The sequence below is a fragment of the Giraffa tippelskirchi genome, chromosome 9 (genome assembly GCF_054371585.1).
Source record: "Giraffa tippelskirchi isolate mGirTip1 chromosome 9, T2T-mGirTip1v1.2.pri, whole genome shotgun sequence".
Lineage (NCBI taxonomy): Eukaryota > Metazoa > Chordata > Mammalia > Artiodactyla > Giraffidae > Giraffa > Giraffa tippelskirchi.
In genome coordinates this window covers 105397583-105409158 of record NC_137283.1, presented here as the reverse complement: position 1 = coordinate 105409158, position 11576 = coordinate 105397583, and the positions used below count along the sequence as shown (strand labels likewise).

Below are 11576 nucleotides of genomic sequence, written 5' to 3'. Positions count from 1 at the left end.
GCTCTTCAAGGGGGCGGGGCGGCCGTAAGTCACTCTGCTGCCGCAAGTCGCCGCCGTCGCTCCGCTCCTCTCTAGGTTCAGAGTAAGATTTTCTGTCAAAAGGCCGCGCAAGTGCACTTGCGCCTCACCGTTACCATAGCGACTGGGCCTCCGGAACGCGGAGCCTCGCTGCCTTGTCAACATCTTTGAGCGTCGGCAGCTCCGGAGGCCGTGGTAACTGGCGGGTAACTAGGCTTTGGAGTGTGATTTTAAAACACGTGTCTTTAAAGCTGTCTTGATCTGTCAGAGGTTTAGTCTTCGTTCACAGCCTTAATGCTCGAGTCAGTGGGTCAAATTCTGTTTATTCCGATTACTTGAGACGCTGAGTTACTTTATCTATTCAACAAGCTCTTTGTTCTGATAGAAAACAGACCGTGGATGAGCACAAAGAAACCCCAGACCGACAGAAGTGTCAGGGTACAGCCGAAACTAGGTGATTATACCCTCTTCACTAAAATGGTGCTTCAGAGACCTAAGCTGTATATGTTGAAGCCGTATGCTCCCAACATTAACTTCTAGGCCTCCTGGAGGATTCAAAATAAATTAAGACATAGATCCGGCTCCATGAAGCTTGCAGTCTAATTGAAGATACACACGAAATACTCAAAAAAATTGTGACCATGTTGTGTAGCGCTGAGTATAAGTGTAATAGGATTCAGTGGGTGAGGATGTAAACAAGTAAATAGAAGGTGGAGAGCTGCTGTTCAGTTGATCTCGACTTGCTTCTCCTGGGTTTGGCTAGGATTAGCATCCAAGGCCTCCACTTACTTACCGACATTCTGTGTTCCAACCTTTTCACCTAGCATTCAAGTTCATTAGCAAATCAGCTGCTTTCTAGGTTATCACAGAGTTTTCTGAAGATTTTTTCCAATAGGTTTGCCACTGAATAACTTAGATAACTATCCTTATCCTTAAAGTTTCCAGGAATAATTTTCTTGATACTTTCTGCTTGACCGCTATGCTAGTGATTTCCATTTATGTTTTTATTATGGCATGACCTAAGTCTGTATAAGTCAGGATAAAACTAGTCATGTGGGCTCCAAGTAATCATAAGGAGGGCAGGAATTACAATTTCTGGAAGACAGAAAACCAGAAATACGTTATGAACAACGCTTGGAAGTACACCACAAGCCCTCGCAAACATGACACGAAAACACGGTATCTGTGGCAGGCAGGAAAAGTAAAAAAGGAAAATGACTTTGAATGGAAATGTAGACCTACTCCAAGGGATAAACAACACTGAAAATGATATATATGTGGGTAGATACATCTCTTGAAAAATTGCTTAAAGAGATGATTGCTTAAAGAAGAAATAATGATGTGTTGTGGGGTTTATGGTATATGTGGAAGTATATATAACAACAAAGTAATGAAGGATATGAGAGGGGAAATAGAATATGCTCTTGTAATTTTCTTGTATTAAAAGTGGTATAATGTTATTGAAGGCATACTGAAATGTTAAGATGTATACCTTAAATCTTAAAGTAATCCAAAGCAACATGCAAGGTTGTATAACAATAAACCAATAATTGAGATAAAATAGATTCATAAAATATATTCAGTTGTTTGATTCAAAAGTACAGAATAAGAACAAAGGGGAACAAAGAATAGATGGCACAAATAGAATATAAATAGCATGAAGTCAGATTTATGTTCAATCATATCTATCACATTACGCATACATATATGCTCAGTCATAGCCTGTCCAACTCTGCAATCCCATGGACTGTAGCCCACCAGGCTCCTCCATCCATGTAACTTTCTAGGCAAGAATACTGGAGTGGGTTACCATTTCCTACTCGAAGATCATGTTACATATATAAAATCAAAACACTCTAATTTAAAAAGTCAGAGATCATCAGGATAGATTTTTAAAAGCAAGACTTAACTTTATATTGGTTATAAGAAAGCAACATTGGATATAAAGGTTAAAACTAAAACTATAGGAAAAGATAAATTATACTAATACTAATCAAAAACGACAGAATGATCTCTGTTCGTTTCCAAGGTAAACCATTCAGTATCACGGTAATCCAAGTCTATGCCCCGACCAGTAACGCTGAAGCAGCTGAAGTTGAACAGTTCTACGAAAACCTACAAGACCTTATAGAACTAACACCCCAAAAAGATGTCCTTTTCATTATAGGGGACTGGAATGCAAAAGTAGGAAGTCAAGAAACACCTGGCGTAACAGGCAAATTTGGCCTTGAAGTACAGAATGAAGCAGGGCAAAGGCTAATAGAGTTCTGCCAAGAGAACCCACTGGTCATAGCAAACACCCTCTTCCAACAACACAAGAGAAAACTGTACACATGGGCATAACCAGATGGTTGACACCAAAATCAGATTGATTATATTCTTTGCAGCCAAAGATGGAGAAGCTCTATACAGTCAGCAAAAACAAGACCGGGAGCTGACTGTGGCTCGGATCATGAACTCCTTATTGCCAAATTCAGACTGAAATTGAAGAAAGTGGAGAAAACCACTAGACCATTCAGGTATGACCTAAATCAAATCCCTTTTGACTATACAGTGGAAGTGAGAAATAGATTTAAGGGACTAGATGTGATAGACAGAGTGCCTGATGAACTATGGATGGAGGTTCATGACATTGTACAGGAGACAGGAATAAAGACCATCCCCAAGAAAAAGAAATGCAAAAAAGCAAAATGGCTGTCTGAGGAGGCCTTACAAATAGTTGTGAAAAGACAGGAAGCGAAAAGCAAAGGAGAAAAGGAAAGATATACCCATTTGAATGCAGAGTTCCAAAGAATAGCAAGGAGAGATAAGAAAGCCTTCCTCAGCGATCAATGCAAAGAAATAGAGGAAAACAACAGATTGGGAAAGACTAGAGATCTCTTCAAGAAAATTAGAGATACCAAGGGAACATTTCATGCAAAGATAGGCTCGATAAAGGACAGAAATGGTATGGACCTAACAGAAGGAGAAGATATTAAGAAGAGGTTGCAAGAATACATAGAAGAACTGTACAAAAAAGATCTTCACGACCCAGATAATCATGATGGTGTGATCACTCACACTGACCTAGAGCCAGACATCCTGGAATGTGAAGTCAAGTGGGCCTTAGGAAGCATCACTACGAACAAAGCTAGTGGAGGTGATGGAATTCCAGTTGAGCTATTTCAAATCCTGAAAGATGACGCTATGGAAGTGCTGCACTCAATATGCCAGCAAATATGGAAAACTCAGCAGTGGCCACAGGACTGGAAAAGGTCAGTTTTCATTCCAATCCCAAAGAAAGGCAATGCCAAAGAATGCTCAAACTACCGCACAGTTGCACTCATCTCACACGCTAGTAGAGTAATGCTTAAAATTCTCCAAGCCAGGCTTCAGCAATACGTGAACCATGAACTTCCAGATGTTCAAGCTGGTTTTAGAAAAGGCAGAGGAACCAGAGATCAAATTGCCAACATCCGCTGGATCATCGAAAAAGCAAGAGAGTTCCAGAAAAACATCTATTTCTGCTTTATTGACTATGCTAAAGCCTTTGTGTGGATCACAATAAACTGGAAAATTCTGAAGGAGATGGGAATACCAGACCACCTGACCTGCCTCTTGAGAAACCTGTAGGCAGGTCAGGAAGCAACAGTTAGAACTGGACATGGAACAACAGACTGGTTCCAAATAGGAAAAGGAGTACATCAAGGCTGTATATTGTCACCCTGCTTATTTAACTTATATGCAGAGTACATCATGAGAAACGCTGGGCTGGATGAAGCACAAGCTGGAATCAAGATTGCTGGGAGAAATATCAATAACCTCAGATATGCAGATGACACCACCCCTATGGCAGAAAGTGAAGAAGAACTAAGGAGCCTCTTGGTGAAAGTGAAAGAGGAGAGTGAAAAAGTTGGCTTAAAGCTCAACATTCAGAAAAGTAAGATCATGGCATCCGGTCCCATCACTTCATGGCAGATAGATGGGCAAACAGTGGAAACAGTGGCTGACTTTATTTTTCTGGGCTCCAAGATCACTGCAGGTGGTGATTGCAGCAGTGAAATTGAAAGACACTTCTCCTTGGAAGGAAAGTTATGACCAACCTAGACAGCATATTAAAAAGCAGAGACATTACTTTGCCAACAAAGGTCCGTCTAGTCAAGGCCATGATTTTTCCAGTGATCATGTATGGATGTGAGAGCTGGACTATAAAGAAAGCTGAGTGCCAAAGAATTGATGCTTTTGAACTGTGGTATTGGAGAAGACTCTTGAGAGTCCCTTGAACTGTAAGGAGATCCAACCAGTCTATCCTAAAGGAGATCAGTCCTGGGTGTCCATTGGAAGGACTGATGTTGAAGCTGAGACTCCAATACTTTGGCCACCTGATGCGAAGAGCTGACTCATTTGAAAAGACCCTGATGCTGAGAAAGATTGAGGGCAGGAGGAGAAGGGGACGACAGAGGATGAGATTGCTAGATGGCATCACTGACTCTGTGGACATGGATTTGGGTGGACTCCGGGAATTGGTGATGGACAGGGAGGCCTGGAGTGCTGCGGTTCATGGGTTCGCAAAGAGTCGGACGTGACTGAGCGACTGAATTGAACTGAAGGAGTACAAAGTAGCTATATAAATTTTAGAGTAGATTTCAGAGCAAAGAATATTACTAGGGATAAAGAAAGATAATAAAAATTTATTCAGAGTACCTAATACTACTAAAAATTTATGAGCCTAATAAGAGTTTGAAAGTATGTGAAGCAAAAACTGGCAGAATGGAAAAGAGAAACATATTCATAATTATAATTTGATATTTCAATATACTTATTTCAATAATTGATAAATAAATGTACAGAAAATAAGTAAAAACGTAGAAGACTTGAAAAACTGTCAATCATCTAATTACATATATAGAACACATCATCCAACAGCAGCAGGATACACATTCTTTTCAAGTGTACATGGAACATTTACCAGATAGTCCATATTCTGGCCATAAATAGGTCTCAGTAAATTTAAAGGAATTAAAATAATACAAAGAATGTTCTCTGATAACAATGGAATCTAATAAATCAGTAACAGATATTAAGAACTTAGAATATTCCCAGATATTTGAAAACAAAATATTCATTGTTCTAAAGGGCTTTTCTGGTAGTTCAGATGGTAAAGAATCTGCCTGGAACGCGGGAGACCAAAGTTTGATCCCTGGGTTGAGAAGATCTCAGGGAAGATCCCTTGGAGAAGGAAATGGCAACCCACTCCAGTATTCTTGCCTGGAGAATTCTATAGACAGAGAAGGCTGGTGGACTATGCTTCATGGGGTCACAAGGAGTTGGACAAGACTAAATGACTAACACTAACAAATAACCCATAGGTGAAAGAAGAAACCAAAAAGAAAAAGTTTAACTGAAGTAAATGAAAATACAAAATTTCAAAATTTGTGTAATGAAGCTAAAGCAGTGGTTTGATTGAGATTTATAGAATTAAATGCTTATGTTATTAAAATAGGTATCAAATCAATGATCTACGTATGCTTCTATTTTAAGAAACTAGACAAACAAAAACAAATTAAACCCAAAGTGAACAGTAAAAAGGAAATGCCAAAGATTGGAGTTGAAATAAAATAAATAGAAAGCAGAAAATTTAATAGAGAAAAATCACTGAAACCTAAATATATTTTCCAGGAGATTAAAATTCTTTTGTGGACTCCCTTGCTTATAAGATAAAGTCTAAAATCTTTAACTGGGTTTGTGTTCCTGCTTGATTTAACCACTACTTACTCTTTCTGACCTGGTTTCTTTTTTCTGGTTTTTAGATTTTCTATTTTCCTTTCTGTTGGCACATGACCTTTGTACATGCTGTTTCCTCTGTTTGCCCCCTTCCCAGATGTTTCACTGTCTTTGCTTCCCACTCATTTCCACCTAGTTAATGCCTCTAGATTTTGTCCTAGTCTAGTGCACTCTCCCCTAACCTGTAAACTCCACTAGGACAGACACTGTATTTGATTTGCTCACTATTTTATCTTTAGTACTTAACACATGCCTGGCTTATGGTGGATTGTCAGCAAATCCATATTTTTTTGTGTGATTGAGGTAATTCTACTAATGGATCTGTTTTCTTAGGATGTGACCAGTTCAAACATTACTCTTTTTCTGTATCTCATAAATCAATATCCTGAAGATGGAAAGATCACTTATTCTTGGGCTTATGAGAATTGAGAGAGAATATTTAGAGGTTTCACCATTTTTTCGCTGTTGATAGTTTGCTTATTCATCCATTTCTCTGTGAATATACTCTGATGTATATACTCGTGCTGGATAGTTTCATCATTAAGACTACTTTTTGGTTTGTTTCGTTGCATCATCCATATTAAAGAAGAAACTTGGCACAACTTGTGCCAAATAAACTAGTTAAAAATGATAAATTGGGGGAATTTAAGAACATTTCACTCGCAAATACCTTATTTTGCAGTTTAAAGATAGTATCAATATGTCAGTGATTGAAAAGTGAAATCAATGCCTCAACACTCTGATTTTAGGAATTATGCAAAAAGATAAGAGAACTTGTGCTGATTGAATTTTTGTTTGCCAGGCATTAGCTTTTTATTCCTCAAAACAACTCCGTGATGTAGGAATTAGTACCATTTTACAAGCTTAGTGATTTGCTCAAAGTCTCAGAGCTAACATGGTGTTCAAATTTAAACCTAATTCTGATGCCAAAAGCCACGAGTTTCACACTGCCACATCTATAAATAATTCAAACTGTTAAAAAACGTTTTGCCAGCCTAAGCACCAAATGTTTGGTCCTGTTGATATATCAGCTTATAATGGCTTGCAGTTATTTCAGTGACCATGACAGTTAAATGGTTTCTCTGAGCTAAATTTGTGATCAACTGTTCACAAATAGCACCCTAGTAAGTAGTAGTCCAGACATTAAAGAGAGGTTGTAGAAATTCCTGCACAGGCAGAACTAGAGAGAAATTTGTAAAAGTGCAGTCTGAGGCCTTTTCAGTGGGGTGAGGAATAGGTAGACTGAATTAATCTGGGTTATTAATTAAGGGAAAGCCTGGGGGACAAAAGTAATGAGAAAAATAGCATATGAAGTGAGAAGAATCTCATGTAATTTTGTGCAGATTGATTAGATGGTTGATTTATAATAGAGATGCAGCATTCATAGATTAAAATATTTAATATTATTAGAAAACAAACAAGGCCATGACAGCAAGAATAAAACCTTCATATATACCTTAGAGACAATTTTTAGCTAAGTTTTAGCTTGTGCTGGAGCTGTGAATTGTGATATTTATTTGTTAGCAGGTAGGAAACTATGTGAAAGAATCTTCTGATGTCACAATTTCTGGGTGTCACTGGAACATTTGATCATCATTCCTTTGGCAGTTCCAGCCTTCCCTGGAAGGTCAGTAGAAGCAATTGATTTATTCACCTCTACAGGAATCAGACTGGGCCTATTTTGGTAAGTATATGTATTCTTGATCAAATTAGCTGAAACTTAATACTTACATACAATAGTTAAACTAAGCCATAGATTTTTAGTGTGGTTTTACTAATTTGTCATTGAGTGTGACGTTTTTTTCCTCAATAATTGATACATAGTCTATAAAAACTACTATAATATTAAAATTCCAAAGCTTTAATAATTTAGTTTTATTGTTACCATCATAAATACTTAATTAGGCATAGAATACTGCACTAGGCATAAGAAACAGTAATGAGATATTTTTCACTTTTCCTGTCCTCTGCTGAAGACATGTGAATTTATACAAGATTGAGCTACTATGCTCAGACGGTAAAGAGTCTGCCTGTAATACAGCAGATGCTGGTTCGATCCCTCGGTCGGGAAGATCCTCTGGAGAAGGGAATAGCAACCCACTCTAGTACTATTGCCTGGAGAATTCCATGAACGGGGGAGCCTGGGAGGCTACAGTCCATGGAATCGCAGTGTGTTGGTGACGACTGAGTGACTAACATTTTCACTTTCACTTTCCCCAGCACTGTTCTAGGTATTAAGGATTTAATCCATGGTGACAAAGACATGGAATGAGAGTGGCGGGGGGGCAGGGACAATGATTTAGGAAAAGCATTTACAGAATTTTAGAGCACTGGTTCTTAACAGGTGGAGATTTTTCTCCTCTTTTCTATCAAGAGACATTTGGCAGTGTCTGAAGACATTTTTGACTGTCACAGCTTTGGGAGTAGGGTGCTGGTGCTGGTGCTGCTGCTGCTGCTGCTAAGCCACTTCAGTTGTGTCCAACTCTGTGCGACCCCATAGACGACAGCCCACCAGGCTCCCCGTCCCTGGGATTCTCCAGGCAAGAACACTGGAGTGGGTTGCCATTTCCTTCTCCCATGCATGAAAGTGAAAAGTGAAAGTGAAGTCACTCAGTCGTGTCTGACTCTTGGTGACCCCATGGACTGCAGCCCACCAGGCCCCTCCGTCAATGGGATTTTCCAGGCAAGAGTACTGGAGTGGGTCGCCAGTGCCTTCTCCGGGGTAGGGTGCTATTGGTGTGTAAGTAAGTGGAGGCCTTGGATGCTACAGAACCTCCCACAAGGCTCAGGCCAGCCTCCTCCCTCCTCAACAAAAAATATATGATCCTAAATGTCAGTAGTGTTGCAGTTGAGAAATCCTGAATCAGAGTGATGATAACTGTTATAAAGTAGTAATAGAGTGCTAAGAAAACATATAATGGAGGGTTATAAAAGGCACCTCTGAGAAAGTGAAATTTAAATTCAGACTTAATGAATGATTTGGCCCTAACAAGTACAGAGTGGGAGCAGTGAGGTGGGGAAGAATTCCGAGCAGAGGCAACAGTCGGCAGTAAGGAACTTATTTTGTGTAGCCATGTGTGTATCATACATATCTCATATATACATTGCATTATATATGTATATATATTTAATGATGCTCAGCAACTGCTGAGTAATAATAGTTAATGTCTATTGAGCATGTACTATGTCTTAGGCACTGCATTTTTCATGTATTACTTCATTTAATCCTCAGTATTACCCTGGAGGTGGATACCATTACTAAGCTCAGTTTATTTTTGAAAACATACTTGGTTAAGTATCTTTCCTAAGATTACATAGTTGGGAAGTGCCAGAACCAGGATTTGAATCCAGGTCAATCCAAGTCTCCCATGGCACTTCCTTAACTAATGCACTGTAAATGTGGAGGAGCAGGGGTTACCGAAGGATCACCAGGGACAGAAGGAATAGCTGTAGATATCACGTAGATGTGAAACGGCTGTGCCTTAAAGGAAGAGAAGCGGTTAGAGAGGCAGGGAGGTCAAGCCTGTTGTTGCCATAACCACTCAAAGCCAGTTATTTTTCATATAACAGAAATGGACTTCAGTTATGTTAACCATAGGGCACAGTTTAATTTTATCATCTAGTGGCCATTTTATATTTGGTCAAGACTTAAAATTTTATGTAAGGGAGAGTTGTATAAATAGAGTGTGTATGCATTTTTATAGATCTTTAAAAATGTCATTTTTCAGAATGTTTTTATGTGCCTGTAGCAGAATTAATGTTAAGAATTCCGAAGAGCTTTTTGAAAACAGCTCACCTCTCATCTCCCTTATTTTAACTTGCTAGGTTTTCAGTGAATTATGCCTTTTCGGTTTGGGACTCAGCCAAGGAGGTTTCCGGTGGAAGGGGGAGATTCTTCAATTGGGCTGGAGCCTGGACTGAGCTCCAGTGCCGCCTGTAATGGGAAAGAAATGTCACCAACCAGGTAAAAAGTCTTCTTACCCTAATAACTGAGGAGACATATAACGGCTATCAACAATATGAGCTTTAGTTAACATTCAGTTAGTAAGAAAGAAACCCTGGAATATTGCTTTTATTAAATTTGTATTTTTTATAAAAGCTTTTTTTTTTTTTGATGTGGACCATTTTTTTTAAAGTCTTTATTGAATTTGTTACAATATTGCTTCTGTTTTATGTTTCCATTTTTTGACTGCAGGGGCGGGGGGGGGAGGATGTGGGATCTTAGGTCCTTGACCAGGGATTGAACCCACACCCCCTGCATTGAAAGGCAAAGTGTTAACCACCAGACTGCCAGGGAAGTCCCATTAAATTAATATTAACAGAGCCTAGGTTTTCTTAGCATAGAGTCTGTGTATTATACCTCTGTAAGTCTGAATGGTAGACCAGTTTTTTTTTGGTAAATATTTATCTTGATTTTTTTTGTTTATAGTTTCAGGATTATATAACATTCCATCAAATAAGCAAACCTCAGTGTTTTTATGTGCAGGGCACTGTTCTAGGCATAAGGCTGTAAAATATGAAAAAAACAGACCTCAGATTTAGTGTCACTTTGGCTTTTACTTGACATTTGGCAGAAGGTAAGTGATATAGAGGTGAAGATTCTATGAAACAAAATTATTTTTGCAAAATTGAAAACTGTAATAGAATTTTTTCTGCTGTTTACCATAGCAAATAGTGCATTGTTTGATTTCATGGCTTGGAAATTTTCAGAACACGAATTTAAACTTAATAAGGGAGGCACTTTAAACATCAGAGTTGTTCAGGTATAAAACAGATGACTTTGGGAAATAGTTATCACTAGTCTTTAGAAATGTTTAAGGTTGGGTTATTGTTTGGTGGGGATGTTGGAAAGGAAATTCAAGCACTTGGTGTATTTTTGGACTAGATGTCATTTAAGGCTCTTTTAAACTTGAGATCCTATCAACATTTGAATAGTATATGGAGTCATATGTTCAGTTTTATATTTTTCCACAATAGTCTAGTTTTTAGATCACTCAACTGGAGTGATTTTAAGATACATATACATATGAATTGCCATAGTGTTATCACTTAGGTTTACAACTATGCACTCCCCCCTCCACTTTTCTTGGCTATTAAGTAATCACTGCATACTTTTCAGAATGAACATATGGAGGGTTATCTTTATATTTATAAATTTCCTTTGATTAAATGTATGGCACACCATTTAGCAACAATTTCTTTGCAATGTAAGTCTAAAATTAGTGCCACTGTGTTACAGTTATTTTGTGACATTCAGGGATTTCAAAATGACTTAGCTGAATATGCATTCAAACTTTGGTGCTCTGAAAAAAATTTCCTTTTTTATATCTAACTACATGTCATTTGCTCTTTTATGTAGGCAACTCCGAAGGTGCCCTGGAAGTCATTGCCTGACAATAACCGATGTTCCCATCACTGTCTATGCAACAATGCGAAAGCCACCTGCACAAAGCAGCAAGGAAATGCATCCCAAATAGCACCGTTAAGTCCTGTGTAGAGGTCTGACTAGGTCAAGGGTAACGGGCCAGTATCATCTTATGATCTGGTAAACAAATAAAAGTGGTGGCACCTTTGGATGATGACAGTAGTTGAAATATTTACTTTTAGTTGGGAAAGGCAGAAATGTAGTCTGTAAAACGTGTGCAGTGATAAGTCATCAGTTATGTCTGATAGATAAGACAGAATAATATTTCACAGTTAGAAAGCACCTTCGAGATCATCTTGCTCACAGTGGATCATTAATATCAATAATTCATGGTGAAGCTTAAGTCACCTTGATTATCAGTCAGGAAGGG

General features: G+C 38.5%; 1 protein-coding gene across 12 annotated transcripts; it reads left to right on the top strand.

Annotated features, from left to right (window-relative positions):
* The first annotated feature begins 152 nt into the window (after positions 1 to 152).
* On the top strand, positions 153 to 11360 carry FAM229B (family with sequence similarity 229 member B). 12 transcript variants are annotated; one of them, XM_081529624.1, is made up of 5 exons: positions 153 to 213; positions 404 to 472; positions 7309 to 7465; positions 9607 to 9745; positions 11141 to 11360. In XM_081529624.1, the coding sequence occupies exons 4-5, from the start codon at positions 9621 to 9623 to the stop codon at positions 11256 to 11258; spliced, it is 243 nt and encodes an 80-aa protein (XP_081385750.1). In that variant the 5' UTR covers positions 153 to 213; positions 404 to 472; positions 7309 to 7465; positions 9607 to 9620; the 3' UTR covers positions 11259 to 11360. The 12 variants fall into 12 exon arrangements, with proteins under 12 accessions (XP_081385750.1, XP_081385755.1, XP_081385749.1 ...); XM_081529629.1 differs by having other exon boundaries at positions 7306 to 7465; XM_081529623.1 differs by having other exon boundaries at positions 153 to 224.
* Positions 11361 to 11576: the final 216 nt, after the last annotated feature.